The following is a 23,779-nucleotide window of genomic DNA, read 5'->3' as shown; positions in this document are numbered from 1 at the left end:
TGCACTGGAAAATCTCCAGAAGAACCAACAAAAATGGACTAATGTGTTCAGTGGAAAAGGAATAAAAAAGAGGATCTTAGATCTTTGACCAAAATGGGGGGGGGAGGTAAAGTGTTAATTGTTCATGTAACGATACGCCCTGATAAAACAGCAAATATAAACATTTTCATTGACAAAGCCATGTCTGACTCTAGAAATATTTTAAAACCTAGCAACAACGTAGCACAGGGAATCTGAAGCAGAGTCGAGGAGCACTGAAACAAAGTAGCAGATGCTTCAGAGAGACGTACTTATTAGAAGGAAACTTTTCATCCAAACAATAATGTCTTTTCCCTTTCTCTTCCTCGTCATTTCTCACTTCTCTTTCATATGGATACGGTAAAATTAAATTACGTTTTCGTCTATTTTATCTATTAAATATAGTGCTTATCTTTTTAATGTGATTTAATAACATCTATTAGTTTTGTATCATAAACGTGTGTTCAAATATACTTTCGTAAAATTTAGATAAACATTCTTCTGTGGTCCAAGAACGAATTAATGCATTTTATATTAATTCTATGAAAAGGCTTAAAATTGGGGACACTTGGGATCATGACAGGCCCTTAGGATGAATTAAGGTATTCGCTATATCAATCCAGTATTCCATTGATGAAGTAAAGGGAGACCTAATGATAATGCCGTTTAAATACTGACGCGTGTATTTACATGCACGCTGACACAGGGATGCAGATACAAATAGTCTTTAAAATAATGCAGTTAAAAAAAGAATTGATAATTTCACGTAAATAACAGTTAAGTTCTAAACATTCTTCAGTTCAGATTTATTTTTCTTAAAATTTGTTACCATCATTTATAGTCCATTCATAAATTTCTTCATGCATTGATAAAAATTCAATAGGAATGGTGACATGAAATCTATTTTATCATAGTTTATTTAAATATTAATATTTTCAGTTGTAGTGCTCTTAATGTTTCGGTATATAACTCACTGTGAAGGAAATATTAGTAAATTTTGATTGACACAACCCTCAATGATATAGGCACTTAATAGGTTGTATCCTGGACGAAGATTTCAAATCATCATTTTGCATACTCAGATCTTTTTTTTAAATTACAAAATGCATTTCCAGCTTTAGGTAAAGATAACAATGCAGAAGCTAAATTTATGAGGAAAGTAGAAATGACTAGCTTTCATTCAATGTTAATCATTTCCTTCACAGTTTTTGATTATAAATCGGATTCCTTCTGAGCAGAATTTTGGTAAAGCAGGATTTTACTATTCTAGAATGGAGCCACTATTCCATTCTAAACTCAAACAATTCTGATGAAACAGGAAAATTCGTCGCTAGTAGGGAGATGGTGTCTTTATTTCTTGGAAGATTAAACTTACGCACTACTAGACGTGCCTTGATCATTGATACAAAATTTTAAAAAAACTTTCGAAAAGTAACTTTAGTCTTTCTAAAGCGTATGTCCTTTGGAAAAACAAATGTTATTTTTGCAACCAGTGCTAGTGATACACGTTTGATAATAAAAAAGACCAGATTTAGTTTTAAGCTAAGATCTATGATTTTTATGCTGAAGAGGTCCATCAGAGGCCGAAAGAAAAAGACGGCTGAACACTAGAAGTTCTGCCGTTAGCATTTCTACCTTAGTGCAGATAACCTCGTGGGCTTTGTCTTAGCCTATTAAACAAAAAATTCACAAACATTTTGAAGGATATGGTGTAAAAATAGAAATAGGTGACAACCTGAAGATTTTAGTGGCTCAAACAATTACAGTAGTCTATTCTTGCAAAATCCAGGTTATGATGTCATGCAATCGGTTGCTTCATATTTTTCCAAGAACAATATGCTATATAGATATAAATATGCTATATATTCATATTTTTCCAAGAAAAATATGCTATATAGATATAAAAATGCGCATTAAAAACTGTGATATTGGCATATAGAACTTGAATATTGCAGATGCAAATCACACTAAACTAGAGTACAAAAAAGGCATATGCATATTGGTCGAAACAAAAAGAAGTTTGGGATCACTAGCAGACGCGTGAATAAGACCATTGTGTGCTAACATCTAAGCTACGAGTGGCAAAAAGAGTAGCACAACGCAACAACAAGCCGGCGCACTCACCAGCTCTTTCCAAAAATCGCCACAGAAATCAGAAATTCCAAGGTCCTTCCTAACTTATTACCTTACCGATCATAGCCTATATCCAGATTATTTTCTTTAAAGGAATCTCTCAGCGACAATTACATCTGTGGAGTGACAGGAGCTGCAGACCATTACCTATTCTTCTGCTCTTTTACAACTGCACATTCGAAAACCCACCAATTTATACCTTAACTTCAACAGACTGGTGATATTTCAACGCCATTTATATCCCCAAATCGTGAAAACGCATCTAAAGCCCTGTGCTCTAGGACTATACCTACGCCAAGTCACACCTTAGGACCAAAAACCAAAAAGCGGAAAGAGCAATGACTAGGCTACTTCCCAATAATTGATTCCGGATAACATCAATTTCCATTATGCTTCAAAACACCAAATATACTGAGCTGAGCTTATAAACTATGGATATTGGACAGAAAGATCTGAGCTCAATACCGTCTTGCCTGTAACAAATATCTTCACGTAGCAAGATATTACAATGTATTAGCAAAATATTAGCAGATGTTATAATACATTAGCAAAATCAAATCCCATATGTTTATCTACATACATAAAAATGCAAAAATTCCAGTGCGACGATCTCCAAAATATCAACTCAATATACTCATTACAATATTGGATTAATCCAATATTGTAATCTGTATACCAAACGGTTTCTGTTATAGTATGTAATTTTGCCTAATTTTATGTTTTTAGCCTCTTATGTTTAAATATAACAACTTCGATGTATAACTCCAGTGTACCTTAGGAGAAAAAGTATGCAATCAATTTCAGTTTTTCATACTCTAACTGGTTAGTGTATCGGGGCAAAACCAGTTCGATTCTGTAGTGAAGTGTCTGGTGCCTCATGTACTTTTACCTGTTTACCTAAACAGTGTGGTTGCCTAACGTTTTAATGGTTTTTGCAATGTATAATTAGACTACAAACCAGTTTTCCTTAGAAAGCTCTCAAGATGTCATCTCTCTTATGGAAAACAGCTATCGTGGGCTTTAGCATATTAAATAAAATAACCTAATCTAAGGTGATGATAAGAGGTTTTATCCTTTGCTGCGTTTAATTTATGCAACACCTTATTGCGAGTGTCATAGTATCGATTGTGGGATAAAACGATGAGAGCAATTTTCAGCATATGCGATAATAATGCGAAACACTGAAAAAATCTAAGGAGCAACACAAGGTTATTTTTCAAGTAACCATGAAAATAAAATTGCAATGTAATGAACAAACTAAAAATGCAAAAGCAGCAGATTTAGAGTAGTACTAATAATTAACATTTGTAGAGACATTAGGTATTTTTTTTTAAAGCAGGCGAGATGAAAAATTAGCAAACGCCTTTGCCGGGAATCGAACCACGGACCTCTGGAATACCGGCCCAGCGTGCAGACGACCACACCATGAAAGCACACTAGGAAGGCGGGAGAAATACCTTATACATTTACAGTATATACTGTTTATGCTTCTATCACCTGAAATATGTAAAAGAAGAGAAAGCAAACAATAGGTCAATTATTATTCATTTGTTTTTAGTAAAACTGTTAAAAGCTTAGATCAAAGAGGAAGTAAAAACGCTAATTATTAATTTATTAATTTTTAATTTCCGTACACTTTATTTTCAGATTTACAAGCATTTACATTCTGCCTTACATATTCAAGGAAGTAAAAAAGCTAATTATTAATCTATTAATTTTTAATTTCCGTACATTTCATTTTCAGATTTACAAGCATTTACATTCTGTCTTAGATACTCAGAAACATATTATGCTAGTTTATCCTACTGATGCAGAGCAATGTAGCAAAACTTCTTTTTATGGTATTAAAACATAGTTTAACATTAAACTGCTTTGCATTCTTCCTTTTTAAATTAAGGAAATTAATTAAATGAATATTAAATATTTATTTCAGAGGCTGTTGTCTGTTTTACATGCAAAAAAGTATAATAAATTGTTTTCCTAAAAGATAATTTATTTTCTTCCAGATTTTAAAGAATAATTACAATACTTGCCTTCCTTTTATTTTTTTTTTTAAGACAAAATGTGTGATTTTGCAGAAAATAAATGAAAAGAAAATCAAATTTAAGCTTCTCACTTGCTGCTTTCGAAACTTTACCTGAATTTATTTATGGATAAATAAATGAAATTTGAACTATCTTTTAAATTTTATTCCATTTACCTTTCAAACCTTCATTGATATAAAATTTGGATGCATTACTAGGGCCCAAAGAATGTTATAACAATTTATATTGTTAATTTGGAACTACATGGAGGAGTTAGTTTCTGCGTATTCGAATTCAATGTGTTTGAAAGCCACTTTATTATGAATGAGTAAAAATCACACAAAAGGAATGCATCTTGTATTATTTTATGAAAGCATTTACAAGGAAAAGTAAATCCTTGTATGAATTTCTGTTATAAAAAAATCTTTGAAAAGATTTTTTGTACTTTGATGGTTTCCATTAACTCCAAAAGGCACTTTCAACATTTTAGGTGGGAACATGGGATCCCGAGAAAGAAGTACAATATTCTAGGAATTATTCAAGTGATTTATCGGAGACCAAAAAGAATTTAGAAAACATAACGCTGCGTGTCATGTCTAAAAGGGTAAGGAAACTAATTTATGTCAAGATATATTTTGATTAAAAGTGTTTTGCATGAAAATGTGTATCTTAAAATGCAAACTAAGACATAGAAATCAGCATAGAGTAATTCAGGAGGTTTAATATTCCCTTTCGAAGCATTCCAAGCATATATTTTTCATTCTGCATAGGAAATTTAGTAAATTCGTATAACCATTAGCAAATGATAATTTGATTGTATTTCGTAAAGATTTACAAACGAAATTGTGTCTGAAAATAAAGCAATTATAGGTTGCTACCGATCATAAAATTATAAATTAATGTATGCATTATACAAATAGAAATGAAATATCTCAAAGCGTAAAAATGTGTGAAATGATTTCTTTATAAATTAATTGTATATACGAGTTGAAAAATACTTATTGTAACAGAGTTTAATTTAAACTTCTAATTTGGTAGCAGGAAAGAAATGCTTTTTGTGTTATTGATATCAAGATACTTTATTTACCGATGGACATTACAAATATATTTAAATATTAAACAGAACTATGTTTAATATTTAAATGTTTCGAATACAGTCTACTCTTGATTATCCGTGTGCGGATTATTCGGTTTGTCCATGCCTGTCAGTGCCCACGCATGAATACTCAAAGTTATGCTCGAAAATCTCACACACACACTCTTAAAAAAAATAAATAAAAAAAAAAAAAAAAAAAAAAACACGCGGAATTTCGAACATACTCTAAAAAAGGGATGAATTGTGACCACCTCTCGTTCGTTCTGCACACGCATAAAGGCATCTTTTGGATTGATCACTGAGATTGTGTTGTTTCATGCTTATTTTTGTGCATATTTTATTCTTTCAAAATGTGATTTAAAATTTGAGAACTAAAAATGAATTAAGAACATATTACAAGTACTATGCGTTTCAGGTGCCACAAGAACGGAAGAGGCACAAAGTGATACTGAAAATATAAACGAAGAACATACCGGGAGGGGGTGGGACAATTACATTAGTTCCGAGACAGGAATCGTTTCTATTCAAACTCAGCTGGAAATTCAAACTCAGCTTCTTCAGCAAAGTGGTTTCCAATACAATGATAAACTAGCACTTCGGAAAACTCGCAATGTAATTCAACAAATATTTAAACGTTCTCAAAGAGAAAGATTACTGATTGCTTAAGAAATAAGCATGTACTATAAACATGAAAATTGATAGTTTGGATTATCCGTGACTACTTCCTCGACATTAGCCCGGATAATCGAGAGTACACTGTATTATGCACTTAACATTACAAACAGTAATGTTTTGAGCAAAAGGAGTTTAGTTTTAAACTCTGTTTACAAAAGATTAGATCTTTCGATATTAGCAGATTACTTTCATCGAATATTGTAGAAATTTAATGTATTGAAAATCTTAAAGGCGATTTTATCCTATTAGATAGGGAAAAAAGGTATTCTAAACCAGAGGTTTCCAACCTGTGGTACATGTGACATTCGAAACAATTTGAATGGCGTTATACTTAAAATTAATTTTTGCAGTTCATAAAGTGTTGTTTATGTAAAATTGGAAAAGTAGTTAATTGCTGCTCTAAACTAATTAATTGCTGTTCTAAAACTTTGTAATTAGAAATTTTGCTCTTTCTCTTTTCATTTTCAATTTTCATTGCCTATGTTCCAAATTTCACCACTAGAGGAGCTGCTGTCTTTTGCATTAGATCGGGCGTAGTCGCATTACTGTACCGTTACCTCAGTTGCATAGTTCTCTCCGCTCGCAAGAATTTTCAGGTTAAAGGGACTTTCCTATGCACCCTATATATATAGTAATGATTTAGTGCACTATATAGTAATGATTTAGTACAATAAACTCCAGTTCATTCTGTAATCTGTACGAATCTGTAAATTTAGCATATGTATGAAGAAGAATTATTACTCAACAAACCTGTAAATTTAGTATGTAATACAGTAATATATCATATTGATTATACAATGACTAGGTCATAAATTTTTAGATATATAATATGATCAAGTATTATTCATTTGCATTTAAAAGTGCAAAGTTCTTTAAATAGAGTCTCAATTTTAGTATGAAAGAAGTTATACATTGATTAACTTTAAATATATTATAGGCTTAAATTTTACTGTGGTACAACGTCATTTCAAGAATGATTAAAGTTTTAAGAGTATAGGACTATATCTCATCAATAGTCAGTAATTCATAAACACACTCATTTCCGAAGCTGATATTATAAATTATTAAATTCATAATATTATGTTTTAGTTTGAAAATATGTGTTATTTATGTGAATTGAATAACGTAGTAGTTAGTCTTGTTTTTTTATTATTATTATATTCTTCTGACCTCATTCAGAGCAGTTTTAATCATTCTTTGGATCACATTAATTTTATTGTATAAAGATGATGTAATAATAAAATATATTGCTGGAGGGAAGATCATAGGTTCTGAAGGGGGAAGTTAGTGGTAATCACACCACACAGAATAACATTCTTTAAATAGTCTTATTAAAGGGCTGCGAGAAAGAAAAAAGTTTAAGAACTACTCTTCTAAACTACAAAAAGTAATAAATAATAAAAAATTAAAAAGAATTTAGAAAGATTTAAAAAGATTTCGAAATTACAGCAGATTATTCACAGTCCTTTAGTGGTGATTCGAATGTTTTCTGATATGTAGAAGTCTTTATAATACAAACACTTGCAGATTTACCGAAATCGCATGATCTTGCCTTTCTCTGAAATGTAAAAGTTGGTTATAAGATTAAATTTTCGTTTATTGTTATCATAAAAAGTAGTGCTCTAATTTGTTTAAATTTTTGTTGCACTTTTAACAAATATTAAAATTCTGAAATCTATAAAAATATAAAGAAAACACTAATATTAAATATAAGATCAAAGCAAAAATAGAGTTGGAATTAGGAGAAACACAGAATAACATTCTTTAAATAGTTAATTTGCTTCAGAATAACATAAACAATAACATTCAAAATAACAACATTGAGCATACTTTAGTATTACAATTTTGTGAGCTATACCAGTTTAAAAATTTTATATGTATACGTATATACTCGTATATGAGTGTGTGTGTGTGTGCAAGGATTTGAGAATGACGCAGACAGATGTTGAAACACACATAGTAAATCCGGAATGAAGAAGAAACTGGGAGAAGGTATACAGATGCAATAAGATGCAGTAGCAGCAGATTTAAATCATATAGTTTTTTATTGTAATTAAACATTTTGCGGCCACAATTCAGTAGGCACAATAATCGTGTCTGTTTCAGAACAGTTACATTTTGCATATTGTTGCGATAGGCAGAAAAGCATAAAGCAGCATGCTGTCGAGAATAAATGTAGAAGCGAAATGCGCAGTTATTCCAATATGACAGCTTACTAAGAGAAATTTTCAGTTTAAGTTCCGAATTAGCTACATTATCAGCGTTCATAAGTCATATGCACGGAGTGATCTAGAAATTACGCAGTCCTGAAAACTTTATTACTATTTTTAAGTGCCCAAATTAAAAAGAGGTATTAAGGGCTATTGATAATTTAATTTATAATTTTAGTTACATATTTTTATCTTACACACACACACACACACACACACACACACACATATATATATATATATATATATAAATTAATTTTAAAAGCAAATTTAACATCTAGGGAATTTAAAGTATATTTTCTCCTTGTAATTCCTTGTTGCGCATAAATTAAAATAAAACCTTACAGTATCAGATAATGATTTTTAAAAAATAAAAATAAGATATTAGTCATGTGCCGCCTTAATAATGCAAAAAAAAATATTCCAAGTACACACTTGTTTCTGAAATACAAACATATTATTCCTTGTTCAGTATGTTACATAAGCTTAATAATAATATTTCAAATGCATGTGTAATTAATACGCCTCACTAGAACAGAAACATCAACGGCAAACTCCTAAACACTAAATGCTGATAGTCATCAATGTACGGCTACTCTTGCCTGAATATACTTAACTTCCTTTTTAACCTTGAAAAAGTATGTCGACGTGAATCCAGCAATTTAATTATGCAAAGATGAGAAAGGCTGTTCATACAGGATTTTGCAGAATATGGAATTGAAATGAGAATGAAATGTATGTGCAAGAAAAATTAATTTTTTTCCTTCGATATTTCAGAACTTTAGTTAACGCAATTTATGTAAGTAGATGGTTACATTCACTCATGCTGCATATAAATGCGCAGACGATGCATAAATGTACTTTCTCACTGAGAAAAGACTACGTTTATTTATTAATAAAACCAAAATCAACGGTAGAGCGGTAAAATAGCTGAACACTGATAACTTGTCCTGGCAAATGGGCACATGGGAGTTTTTTGGGGTTTTCCCATCTGTAACGTGGATACGAGCTAGTTCCTCTTAGAAAACCGTCGATGAAGGCATCCTTCCATTTAGGCATATAACCCCTGACCTAAATAACAATTCTTTATGGATGTTGCAAGTACATACCTGATGTCCTTCACGTTTCAGGTATGATTAAAAGGCGTGACAAGCTAAAACCAGTTTAATATTTTTGCATAAGAATTAACCAAAGAAACTTTATTTGGACTATTTATTTAAATTAAGAAAGGGGCAATTCAGTGTCTACTTAACTACCCGAGAATAAACTCAGTCCCCCCTTCTCCAAGTATTCATGCATCTAAAGTTAAATTCAGTCTCCAAATTATGACTTCTGTAAGGTAAAATAAACTAAAATTTAAAAAAAAAATACTTTTGTTTTTGAAACTTGCAGTATTAATTAAAACATTTATGGAATCAAGACTCTAAATCTTGCCTTTATATACTAATTTAGTTTTCATTCTATTCTCATCAGATAATTTTGTTCTGTGATATAACCATTCAATTTTAGCAGCTTTTCCGCTGAAATTGTAGAAATAATAGCATAAATAAAAGCTAAAATGAGTATGATAATTTTTTTAAATCCTAATCTCGACGTTTTACCATCAGATGCTGGAGATACTGAATCAGCAAGAATCAGAGTAAGTTGCATAAATCTGCAGGACTAGTTTCGGAGGCCTGAATAGAACCTTTTCCTTCAGTTGCAGGAGAAAGAAACTCCTGCAGCTGATGTAAAAATTTAAGATAAATGAATATATGCATAGGAACAGGCCGTTTTGAAATTGATGAAATCCTCGGAAATTTTGAAAATCTGATGACCTTTATCCCATTTCTTCAAGATCAGAATGACATTTTTTCATTCCTCATTACGCAGATATTAAACTTAGTTCTTATATTTTTAAAATCTTAAGTGAATTACAGCCACTTTTATCAGTTGTATTACATTATCTTGAGGTCGAATAAAAATGGCTGAAAATATGAGTGTTCAACAGCATTATCTACTCGATATCTGCTGGAACTACATTTCATTTCATTGAAAATTAGTTACAGCTTTCTATTCTTCAGGATAGCACCAGTGGCCGCGAATGCATCTTTTCCCTTATTTAGACAGCCCTCATGTGCTTTGCGATATTCCAATAATGTGATCTATTCTCCAGGCATGCAGATATAATTTTAACATTTTTTAAAATTTTATCTAGAGTATGCCGTATACCATGGTAAGAGTGGAAGATTATTTAACTGGCAATCAGAGATACGAAGGATACTGTGTAGATTTGATTCATCACATCTGCCTTCGGCTGAAATGCAAGTATGTATACGAAATCGTGGCAGATGACAACTATGGTAATAAGCAGGAAAATGGAACATGGGATGGAATGATCGGGAAAGTAATGAATCAAGTAAGTACCTTCTTAATCCTAGTATCTTTATTTCTAAAATATTTTCATGAAATACTATCGGACACTATATCTGTGTGTATCTTAATTCATAAAAAGTGTTTGCGTATTAGATTTTATCGTCAATAGTATTTTATTGTTGGTGACTAGTTAAATGGAAAACTGTGATTTATCCGCTCAATTGTTATGACAAAATTAATGATTGCCGACAGCATTTTAAGCATAGGTGCAGTAGTTTCACGCAGTTAAATTATATATAGAAATAATTAAAAATTTAAATGTAATGTTATATAATTTGTATGATAATCGCAAAATTTTGGGGCTGCTAAATTTAATTTTTTTTTTTGGAGGCGGTTACTGCAGAATGACTATTATTTTTTATTTTGATATATTATTTTCTGTCGATCAGACCGACATTAAAGGTGCTGGAGACGACTTTTGTACCATGAGTATCAAAACGTAAGCACACTTTTATCTTATATACGTTTTCAAATTCAGTTTCAATCGCTTGGCATTCAAGGAAATTTTTCCACATATTACATCAGTTCATAGTGTGAACGTTCAGAAATTCTGAATTGTGTTACTATACTATTTTGTAAAGCATTTATTTTAACCAAACGTAGTACTATTGTTTAGCTGAGATTTGAAGAAATGCGCGGTACACCAGTGACGGATTTTATTTTTTAAATAACTTTTTTGAGGTTCTTTGAGTTGCTAAGCTCCGTTAATTTGTTCGATCTTAATCTTGCGATCCTTTACAGTATTTAATATTTAAGCAATATTTAAGGAACTGTAGACAAAGCTCTCATTGACTGGGAAGTAGCCTTACGAGTAAAAGAGCATTTAGAATAATCTAATGTAGATAAATATCTGTAAAATACAAAAATTAGAATGAAATGTGAGAAACCTTGATCCCATTTTTATGGCAGTCTTGTAGTTTAAGAATACGATTGCTAGGAGCATCAATAATGTTAATGAAACTAATAATGAGTAACAAGAATCGGCATGAGGAAATTTGCAGAACTATAGTTTCGACCGTTAAACAGGACCTTCGTCTTTAGCTGCGGGAGTGAAAATAACACCAGAGGAATATACGCCGATATGAGAAACAACTGACAAAACATTTCGAGTAGTTTATGTTGAATAATAGAAAACAAAGTCACTGGCACCATGTGTTGACAGAAATGGAAAAGAAAAGCAACTAGGAAATAATTTCTTGAAATGCTGACTAAAAGGGTATAAGAATTGGGATCATTAATCAAAACTCAGAGATTTCTACGGATGTATTTTTCTGAAAATCTAGCTCAATAAAGAAAGACATTTTGGGATAATTCTGACAATAAAGAACCGAAAATGGGATATTTTGACTAACAGTGATATGCAAGGGAGGATTTATGAGTTTCTTTTTGCTTCACACAAGTCTCACACTCATTAGTACGGAAAATATCAGCAAATTTAAGATAAGTGTGCATAATATGAAAGCAAAACTGCTGACAAAAGTCAATGCATTATATTAAATTCAAATTCAAATTTTAAACTGTTATTAAATCTAATACAAAATTTGAATTATAAAAATATTTAAAAAAAGCTCATTAATAGTTAAAAGTAGTGAATATTAAGATTTTCGAAAGAAATCAATAATAGAAATGTCAAAGAGCATTATTAAATCAAAGAGCATTATTAAAATGTCAGAACGGCAACTGCAATCGCACTTTTGTATAAACAATTTGGCACAATAAGCTAAGTTATGTCAAATGTGATACGAAATTTCTTCAATAATCTGCGTATTTGAAAATATCGTTTTTGTTAATTTTATTATTTTCATATGTTTGTATTATTTTCCAGTTTGTTAAACCACATTTTGAATCTGTAATTTAGTAGGCCACGATTCACAATTTTAATGAAGATATTTAAATGTTTTCGTGTAGTATACTTTGTAAGGATTATGTTAATTTTATTAACAGTTAAATTTTAAGTTATAGTTACTTTCCTGTCAAATTCTTAACTTCAACTTACTACTTCCGGCCAGAACGTAGTTTTGGAAATTGCTGAATATTTAATGAGAAGGAGCGGTATTTAAACCACGAAGTTACTTACCGAGACAGAGAGAGAAACAGAGTTTCTGAACTACGCGCGTCTGCCTTTTTGGCCGCTCTCTCTCTCTCAAAGCTGTTATACGCTCGGCCGTTTGAGTTGACACAGTTGGTACTCTGCTAGCACACCGGTAAGGTAAGTTCTAAAGAAGATTGACGTGTGCACATAAAGTTGAAGGCTTGGTGGTGGGGAGCTTTTGTTTAACAACTTGTGGGGGTGGCCCCTGAGTGAAAAGCTTTTGAAAAGGTTGGATAGTCAGTAGGGGGGACGAAAAGATGATCGTGTTTAATCTGGTCTATTGCGGTGAGCAGATATCTTGGCCCATTGCCCCGATTTGAGTGATAGCTTTGCAGATTTTGGTTATGGCTGGCTTGTGAGTGATGATAAAGCGGTGGTACGCATCTCTGTTCATGGTTGGACATGGGGGGTGATGGTCTTTTGTCAGCTGGCAGGTGAAAAGATAGTGGTCTGGGTTGCCTGGGGCTCCACAGACGCATATATCTGTTGATGAGATGTTGTGCCTTTGGAAGTAGCTGGGGAATGGGCCGTGTCCCGTGATATATCGTGTCAGCGGAGCGATTACGATGTGTCGATCCGTGCTGACTTTGGGGAAGAATGCACACATCAGTGAAGATCAGTACCTACACCGTACTTGTTCACAGTCATAGTAACTGTGCAACCATTGTGACTGAAATTACTGTGCCTAACATAGTGTCTGCGCTGTAGTCACTGTACCAACCTATAGCAATTGCATTAAAACTTAGTGACTGTGCCAAACTCCAAATTTAGTGCTATTAGTACCACAGTGTACACTAAACTTTAGTGTAGCCTGAACTCTTGCAAATTTGAACAATAGTGCAGACTGTACTTTCAGCGAACTCTAACACTAACTCCTGGCACCATAACTCGACATCCGGTACTAATAGCTTCATCTCTGTGTTTAAGTGCTCACAGCACATTTGCAACCTCAAGGATACCAGCAATACACATATGATTCTATAAGTATTTATTACTCTTGTTTTTACTCTTGTATCTTACATATGTGTCTCTCTTCATATTTATCTTAATATCAATGCATCCTTATGTTCGTATCTGTTAGTATTTGTTTGTTTTTGCCTGTATATGTATCTATTCTTGTATTTGTTTTATATATTTTTATGTATCTGTGTTATTCCAACAGCCATGCACACCCACAAAGTTATTGTCACGCAACCATTGTCAAACAATAATCCTCAGCCCCTGTTTGGCCATGTATTGATCTTTAGATCTGTATTATAAACTCCCGAGGCAGCCTCACGGGGCCCCAGGGAGTTGTTATTCCTAGATAGGGGAGGGCGTGGGACACACGCCTCTTTACCTATGTTAAACACCAGGCGTCCCCGTCCTCCGTCACTGTCTCGGTAAGTAACTTCGTGGTTTAACTACCGCTCCTTCTCATTAAATATTCAGCAATTTCCAAAACTACGTTCTGGCCGGAAGTAGTAAGTTGAAGTTCAGAATTTGACAGGAAAGGAACTTTAACTTAAAATTTAACTGTTAATAAAATTAACATAATCCTTACAACTTATCTCTCTGCCCACTTTTATATTCATTTCTTCAGTCATATAAGTGGCGTCAGTTAGCTTTTGAATTTTAATATCATGTAATTTGAATTAAAGAAATACGTATTTTGATCAAATTTGTTTTATTAATGTTATATCACTGTTTATTGATATTTTAAAGACACATTTCATATTTAAATTGGTTGTATTACTTTTTACATTGTAGGCAAGTATACAACTGCATAATTCGTAACACTTTAAATATTACTAAATGCAAATCAAATAATGCATGTGCTACTCACAAGTGCTACTATGTTACCATCATAAATATGCTGATATAAGCCTCATCTTAAAAGCAATAAAAAGGGTAATCATTACCCATAATTTTAAAGTAAATTTCAAAAATGAAAAGATTATAAAGATGCTAATCAATTATCATGGAATAAAACTTTTCCTCATAATATAAGAGAAGAATAGGCACTTCCTATGGCAAATCCAACACTGACCAAGTAGATAGATAACACGACTGAGTATTCTTAATTTCACTCGCATTTAAATTCCAACGAAGAGGGTAATTGCACAGGGTTTTCAAGGTTTGCCCTTAAATAACATAAATACTAGCTAGTTGAAAGCTCTCGACGAAGGTACCTTTTTTTGCCTCATTATGATAAACCACACGCTAGTTTTTGCGCTGAGAGGACTTGACGCAAAATCTTCTGCCTGATAAGCCTAACATGTATTTATTCTACACGCGAGGATCAGAAGTATGAAATATCCATATATTTAGTCCTTTCTTTTAAAGTGAATCGGATTAGAGGTGCAGCTACAAGGAATAGGGTTTTACAGACTATTTTTGAAAGTCCATCTAACGTTATGACAAAGTCCAACTGAATTACTTAGCTTTCTGATCAAGGCATAAGCTATAACATTTCGCAGGCTTTATTTTAATGAGGATAAAAAAATCTTTGAATAACTGACTTAAGTCTTACTAACAGGGGTAAGACAACGGAAATGTTTAAGCGCTGATAAAATCTGTTTATGTCTCGTCTATTTTGCTATCATAAACTAAGCTCGAAGTTAGCAGACTGTTTAGGGAACTATTCCAAAGTCTTAAAGTACGACAAAGTGAGGAGAAGGGTGTTATGAGCCCTTTATTAACTCAAATAAGGTTAACACGTGGCACCAACTCGTGCTTACAGAAGTCAACACTTTTAGCTTAACTCAAAAGATAATGACTAATTTAAAATTAAATGAAGTTAAATTTAGCCTAAAGGCTTCCAGGTTAACTACCGCGCAGGCTGGTTGTGACTCGAAAGTCTGCGTAAATTAAAGTTTGTGTGTGTGTGTGTGATTATGGCAAAGCCTCGAAGGCTATCTGCCTAAGGGGAAGTTAGCCTTCGTGGAGGACTTTCTAAGGGAAAAGGAGGGACATGTATGTTTACATAAACATGTCCGGATAATTTCCGGTGTTCCATTCGATAGTTTTTCTCCCCTCAAATAAGCTCCAGAGGGAGTTAAAAAAAAAGATTCGGACTGCCAGTTCAAAGTTCACTTCTCTTCCTATCGGCGGAGCGTGGTCACGTACTGGGGGGGGGGTAAAGCAGGCGTTGGCAATCCTGCGTTAGGCACGTGACCTGGGTTTAGTTTTTGGCGAGATGAAAATCTGTTTTTAGAAGGGGGAAGAATTATCATAAATGGGTCAGTTATCTTTGTTCTTTCATTAGAAAAGTTTAAAATTGCGTCTGTATTTTATGTTGATTGGCTTAGTGATCCACTAGATGCTGTGACATTTTCTGAAGTAGGTACAGCGGGATAAAAAAGGATCATATTTATTTAAAAAGGATCATATGATTTACGTTGCCCTACTAAGCAAGCAAACGAAAAATATTTTTCATGATTTATGCTAAAAATATGTTGAGGAAAAGGAAGTAATCTAGTTGGTAGTTGATTCCATTCACCAATCCAACAACAGCAACTTACCAAATCAATCATTTCAGATCCACGCAGTTTTTCTCCTACAAACGATGAAAAATTAAAACATGCACAATTCGGATTGCAAATCATCTAGCGCTCCCCCCCTTTCCCTTCTGACTATACCGACTCCAATCACAAGCGAGCAATGCCGGCGACAGTGACTTCAACTGCTACTATTCCCCCCCCCCCACACACGCACACAACGAACGGCCTTTCGAAAAATTTCCACTATTTCACACTCGTCCTCCCGCGCACACAAAGGCAATTACTTATACTACCTCAAACTCTAGTCTCGGTGACGAACGGAACGGAAGTTCCCCCCTTTCACGTTTGCCATTCCATGCCCTATTTCAAGGTCATTCATGGACACAAGGTGCGCATATCACCATTTCGCAAATATAACCAGATACTACTGTCCTCGTACCAAAACCGAAGTGAGCTGAACTCTCATCGATCATCCAGTAACGAATACCGAAATACCGAGAACAGATTTTCGTTACAAAGTAGCGAATACCGAAAAGCACCCGTTTCGGTACAGAAGTAACGAATACCGAAAACTACCCGTTTCGGTACAGAAGTAACGAATACCGAAAAGTACCCGTTTCGGTACAGAAGTAACGAATACTGAAAAGTACCCGTTTCGGTACAGAAGTAACGAATACCGAAAAGTACCCGTTTCGGTACAGAAGTAACGAATACCAAAAAGTACCGATTTCGGTACAGAAGTAACGGGTACTTGGATGTACCGATTTTCAGTACCCGTTACAACTAAGTACCCGTTACAAAATACCCGGTTCGGTAGTACCGACTCATCACTATCAGCGACTTTACCGCTCGGCCGCTGGTGGGCAAGTCGGCGTAAATAAGCTTAACAGTAAGAAGTGCACAACGGCACAGAAATCTAATCGCTAGAGAAAGCAAGATAGCAACGTAGGCAGAACACGTTCTAATTTCACGCTCTAGATCATTTTACAATCGGGCAAGAAAGTGTGAGTTGAAAGCAAGAGCGACAGTAAAGTTACTTCAACATAAAATAACTGTTAAACAAATTTAATAAATCCCCACAATTACGTAAGAAAAATTGTTACAAGTATAAAATTCCGAAAATGTGGAATCATTTATTATAAACTGGAAGATTCGTTTTATCTGGCACGTTATTTTTATGTTACTTCTTTTCTGTAACATCTATTTCTTTCGCCAGTTTTTACCAACGTGCAAATTCAGTTTGGTCTAAATAGCAAACAAACTTGTAGTTTGTTTAGAGAGATAGTTTTGCCAATTAGCCCAAGGATCGGCAACTCGTCCACTTGCATGCCAATCTGGATTAGTGATTTCTTGTAATTGTTAAGCTAAATTCACACTGGTGCGTTTGCAAGAAAAGCGATAACGCGAAAATGAACGCCAACGTCTGTGCAGACTGCAGCAAAACGTTTTGTTTTGAAAGATGTTATTTGAGTGGGATACACGACTCTTCATATAGGATAATCAGTCAGAGGATAGACAAAGCAGTGTGATTATTTGTTCGTATAGTCACATAAAACTAACTGGAAAAGTGGCCAAAAGCTGAAGCTGGATCAACTCAGGGAACCTCCAAAATATCGCAACAGAACTCGTTTCTGATTGGCTTTCTGCTTTCACATTATCGCGCTAGCCTTTACATGTTAGTCTTTAGCGCTTAGGGCTAGAAGAGCTGGATAGTTGGAACCGGGCTGATTTGGTATTGAAGTTACTTGTATTTCAAATATTGTTTAAGTATTTGTATCTCGATAACATTTGTATCTCGAGCATGTAACGATGGATAAGCTATCATACATTTTAAATGCGTTTGCAACACGTAGTTTTAATAAACCTTTTAGTTAAATTTTATTTGTCGGTATACGAAGACCAGAATTCGTCGGAAGCATAGAAAAGTTAAACAAGATGAAAGTTGTGCAGTTAAATATGTATACTTTACAAATTATTTTAAACACTTTTTTTTCGTTTAATAAGGCAATGTGTGTAAAACAATAAGATAGAATAAACATGTCATATAAAAAAAAAAGAACCAACTTGCATTATAAGAAGCTGCCTAAAATTTTAAAAGCAGTAATCATTTCAAAAACTTTTATTATTTATTGTATTATAAGCTGTAACTTAAAATGCACATATTATGTTAAAATGATCTATATAATTATTTTCCTTCTATTAATATGCACCTGCATGTAGATAAAACACTATATATCTTTTCAGGAAGTGGATCTTGCAATCGCCGACTTAACCATAACTGTGGATCGCGAAAGCGTAGTCGATTTCACTATGCCTTTTATGAACCTCGGAATCAGTATTCTTTTCAAAAAGCCGACAAAGAACAGTCCGCAGCTATTCTCGTTCTTGGCTCCATTTTCATTTGAAGTATGGGTTTATATGGCGACAGCATACTTAGGAGTGAGTCTGTTACTATTTGTTCTAGCTCGATTTTCTCCATACGAGTGGGTGAGCCCTCATCCATGCAACCCAAAGACTGAATATTTGGAAAATACATTTTCTCTTCTAAATAGCTTCTGGTTTACAATCGGGTCCTTGATGCAGCAAGGCTCTGATATAGCGCCTAGGTATTTTTTGCAATTTTTGTTTAAACAGTAATTAAGTTTAGTATATATATTTATTAACATTGATATTTTCTTTCCTTGTTCGTAAATTTTAAAAACCCATACAGCCCACTTGTTAAATTAATTTTAACTATGAAGTCCAGAACAAAATGAAATTTTTCTTAAAATAGAATTTCCATTTAGTTTAGTCGTGTAAACTAAGTTTAAAATTAGCAAAAATAAGGTAAAACACTAGAGGCAAGCTCTGTATATTTAAATATATATGTTTAATTAATTAGCATACACCTGACATTAGACATCTAAAAAAATTTAATATACGTCATTACAATTTTAACTGAACCATCTAAGAAAGAAAACAATATGTACCTTGTATAATTAATTTGCACCTTATGCATTTACTTGTCTATTAAAAAGTTTAGACAGAAATTCAGTTTTCAAGAGATCTCTCAGATTGTCAGATGAATCCTGACGGACGAAAGCACTCTGCAGTTTGCAATAGAGTAGATGTTTCTGATTTTCCATATAACGCTTAGTTGTTTTGCGTCATGTATTTCCCCTACGAGCAACTTCTGCGTGATGAAACAGATTTATTAATAAGTTAAATGCAAATGAGCAAAATTGCCCAAGATGGTAGAGCAATTAACGGAGGTTGATAGCTTGTCCAAAGCACAGGGTTAACGAGTTCGACTTCCATGTTAAGTTTGTTTATTTGAGCACTGTCTGTCTCTTCACTTTAAGAATGAAATGTTAGTCGCTTTTTGAGGTGCACTCCGGGCAAAATGTTTAGTGATGAGAGAGAAAAATGAAGGTAAGTTCGCCATAAGCCACGAACAGTGCTTAATCGGCAGGTATCTGGTCGTTCCTGCCCCCCCCCAAATATTAAAGAACAGAAAATTTTGTCTGGAATTATATTTATTTGCTATCGCAATAATTAATTTTATACTATTTAGAAAAATTACTGTTTAAATACGCAACGAAAAAAATTATACATGTGGTAAGCATAGTTTTTAGTGTGAGTTAATTTAAAGACCAAACATGTAGCATTAAGAATTAAAATTAATTTAAGAATTACTTTTCAATAATATCATTTTAATAACGATATATTACATAGCTTTGTTTGAGATATTTTTTTACCGTCTTATGATTCAACTGCTTTTAATAGGGCGACATCAACCCGAACAGTGGCAGCACTGTGGTGGTTTTTTACGCTCATCATGATATCTTCGTACACAGCAAATTTAGCTGCATTTTTGACTTCTGAGCGTATGAAAAGCCCAATCGAAAGCGCAGAAGATCTAGCACGGTCAGCTGACATATCATATGGTTGCGTCAAAGACGGCTCGACAAGACAGTTTTTCGAGGTAATTTTATTTAATGAATCCCCCCCTTTTATTCGCTCGTAGCTGATTGAATTTGCTTAAATCATTCTCAAATTTTCAGAAATCTACTTTGCAACCATATAAAAAAATGTGGAGTGTTATGCAATCTGCTCAACCAAGCGTATTCACGAATAATAATGAAGAAGGCATAAAAAGAGTAAAAAAAGGGAATTACGCATTTCTGATGGAGTCGACAACTATTGAGTATCATACAGCGAAAGACTGCGACCTAACTCAAATAGGAGGCCTTCTCGACTCAAAAGGTTACGGAATTGCTATGCCCATTGGTGAGAACAACAAATTAAATTTAATATAGTTATATGCAACTATTATCATATAATGTATATATACTATAGTATATTTATTCAGAAAAGGAGAAATAAAATACAGAGAGACAGGTAACTACAGCACTCGAAATAGAAAAACTTTAGATAAAATGACAAAGAAAAGAGGTTTCGTATGATATACATATCTGGTAACCAGTGGCTTAACTAGAACTCTTGGGCCTTTATGAAAAAATATCTCTTGGGCCCCGTAGTACCATGGCCTTCGAGAACAAAGGTTTCTCGAAGGTCACGGTAGTACTCCCCCCCCCCAAAAAAAATCGATGTTGCCAGGAGCCAAAATTTTTGTAATGATTTTCATCAGATTTTGATTAATAATTTAAAAATGGTATGGACACTGCATGACTTTCTTGTACGGCCTATTAAATTATACACATTTTTGGCTGCTCTTCAATTAAACTTATTTCCTCGAATGATTCTAATTTATTTAACCGATCTCTGCAGGCAAGAAGAAAATGGCATCAAAAATTGCTAATTTTCAACTAAATATCCCGGTCAGTTTTTGTTGCACTGAAGTCAAACTTCTTGTAATTTATTTTTTCATGAGTATAAAACTATCCCAAATATAAGGATCCGGAGACCGGAGGAAAATTTAAATTTCGTTTTATGTCGAATTTTTCCCCTATAAATTTGACATTGCCAAAATATTTTTCGTCATTTAAAACGCTTCTGAATGGAAAGCTATGACTACGACCAAAGACTGCGAAAATAAAGGTAAGGAACTTTTAAGCCTGATAAGGGCAGGGATATATAGAGTGAGAGAGAAAAATAGATATTGACAGTTGCAATAAAAAAGCGAAATGTGTAACTAGATATTTCAGCAGTCCCATATACAAAATTTAAGCGTTCTACGGCTAATCGTCTTTGAGTTATGTGAGATATACACATCTCACATAACTACACATCTCACATAAGATACATATGTATCTCTATCTATCTCTCTATATATGTAATGATAGCATAATTTTGGAAGCACTGATGTACGAACACTGAGACGTAGAAGCGTAGCAATGTTTTTAGCATAGATACTTAATCAATATTAAAGAAAAACAAGTCGAGCTGAATTAATTTCCTTTTTTATTTAAATTCCCATTTGTGGCCCCAATTCACTTGGCACTCTACTCGTGCCTATTTCCAGAACGTTTACATTTTGGATACTATGGCCACAGAAGCGAGCATAGATGATTGCAGAAGCTTCTTATCAGGATGAACGCGTAAGCGAAAAGTGACAGAGGAATTCAGAAGAAGAAGGGAGGGAGTCAAAAGTTTCAGTTCGAGTTAAAAAAAGCTTTGAGCAATTATTTGATTGGGAAAGAGGTATCTGCATTATGCGTTATGTAGGATCGCATGATTAATTTGAATGAATCATTTTAGACTTTTAGCGCTATTTTTAAGATAGAGAAATGAAGTCCCCAAGTGAAATAAAAAATAAAAGTGGTTATAGCCGATTAAAATTAGAAGTTTGCTTTCATATTTTTTATTATTATTGTACGTATCTGTGAATGTCCCGAAACAATCCCTTTTGAATCCATTTTAAACCCATTTTGGGAGGAAGAGCCTTTTATTCTGTCCGTACGTACAGAAGTTGTAGAGACATTAGGTTAATTGGAAATACCGGAGAGATGAAAAATGAGCAATCGCCTTCGCCGGGAATCGAACCACGGACTCTGGAATACCGGCCCAGTGTGTAGAACCACTACATCACGAAGGCACGCTAGGAAAGCGGGAGAAATACCTTATAAAGTAACCAAAAAAACGTCCAAATGGATTTGAGAATGGTCAAAATGGATATTTCCATTTAAATATGATACCCGACTTTTTAGTTCCATTTAAATATGATACCCGACATTGAATTCAACTTTCATGAAGGCACTTTGCCCTTGGCCATAGTATTTATAAAAGAATTCGACTTCTTTTAAATTTAACCACGTGAATGTAGTTCAGCAGGACATTCAAGGCCCCCTAAGCCTTCGGGCCCCTATGCGGCGGCATTCTTTGCATACCCTTATTTACGCCACTGCTGGTAACTAAGCGGTATCAAAATAGCCCCAAGATCAACTGAAAATAAAAATTAAAAAATTACGAAAATCAAACCTGCCAAAGCATGCTTTCATTGTAAGAAAAAGCATGCTTCGGCAGGTTTGAGAAAAAGGAATGTAACTCGGCAAGATTAAAAGAAATGCTTTAATCTGGTCATCTCTAAGTAAATCAAAAAACGAAAAGAATACCAAAATATATTAAGAAAATACACAGCCTAAAATTAGGCAAAACAGCAACATTTGGGATAAAACTCTATCGACTATGAGGGTGATCGAACATATGTTACTCTTCATGAGGAGCAACAAAAATTCTGCCAAAATGTTCAGTTCCAGTTCCAGTTCTGATGTTAAGCCGCGAGTAATTTGCAAATTTGCTCGCTTTGTTCCGGCTGTCGTCACATAAGTTGCTACTACGAGCGATGCAGTGAGTTGAATGCTGACGGTGCGTCAGGAGGACAAACTAGGAGGTGGAATGGCAAAATGTGGAATTGCAATTCCATTCCATTTACCGCTGTTATACTGGGCCCAGCCTGCATGAATTTGCAGGCGTTTTGCCAGTTGTCTTCTTATATGGCATCCTGAAAGTAAATATATCTATAAAGGTGTCACAGAAACACGATGTGAATAATAAAAGTGGCACATTGCCACTGTAGAATTTTACTTCGTGGGGTGGTGTAACATACAGTTCAAGTACAAGATGAGTTAACATACATTAAGAAGGTACTAAAGATAATTTCAAATAGCAAAAATCATAGTTCCTCAGATGAATGCAAAATGTGACGATCAATGACTGTGTTTATATCGAAAGCAATTACAGGAGTCAAGCGCACATGGACGCAGCGCCATCTGTCGAGTAAAATGGTAATGAAACATGAAAATGTAAGATGTTAGTCTTCTAAAAGCGATAGAAAGGACTGGAATGGTATTAATATCATCAGAAAATAAATGTTTGTGCATATGAAAAGTTTCTAGAAAATATTGAAGTTCTATTCACCAACCCTGTATGTTCACTTGTATGAAGAGGGACGTATATCTATTTGGCCTCGAAATCGCTAGAGTCTTGAGTAAAATCTACTCCCAACACAACGTTGTTGCTACACAAATTTTATGTTTTACCCTTTGGCGTGTTTTACTTCTGCCTTGAAATGCGAGAACAATTCTTAACACGTTCAAACAGTGGTACACAAGTGGAAATAGAAGACAACTTAAATTTCAATTTTTAAGTACTTTCATGCCTTCTTATTCATAATTTTACTTTTCTTGATTATT

General features: G+C 33.8%; 1 protein-coding gene across 3 annotated transcripts in view; it reads left to right on the top strand.

The window, feature by feature from the left end:
- LOC118191622 (glutamate receptor ionotropic, kainate 2-like) overlaps positions 1-23,779 on the top strand; it is a 65,586-nt gene that overhangs the window by 27,435 nt on the left and 14,372 nt on the right. For all 3 annotated transcript variants that reach the window (XM_035362461.2, XM_035362449.2, XM_035362456.2), the window contains exons 9-13: positions 4,666-4,779; positions 10,354-10,554; positions 18,390-18,751; positions 19,911-20,109; positions 20,189-20,414. In XM_035362461.2, the coding sequence (XP_035218352.1) occupies positions 4,666-4,779; positions 10,354-10,554; positions 18,390-18,751; positions 19,911-20,109; positions 20,189-20,414 (1,102 nt within the window). The remainder of the gene's footprint in view (positions 1-4,665; positions 4,780-10,353; positions 10,555-18,389; positions 18,752-19,910; positions 20,110-20,188; positions 20,415-23,779) is intronic.

Source organism: Stegodyphus dumicola, chromosome X2 (assembly GCF_044657685.1).
Source record: "Stegodyphus dumicola isolate Sdum_Otavi_A_Nest chromosome X2, ASM4465768v1".
In the NCBI taxonomy this organism is placed as follows: domain Eukaryota; kingdom Metazoa; phylum Arthropoda; class Arachnida; order Araneae; family Eresidae; genus Stegodyphus; species Stegodyphus dumicola.
This window is presented reverse-complemented; position numbering and strand designations above follow the sequence as displayed.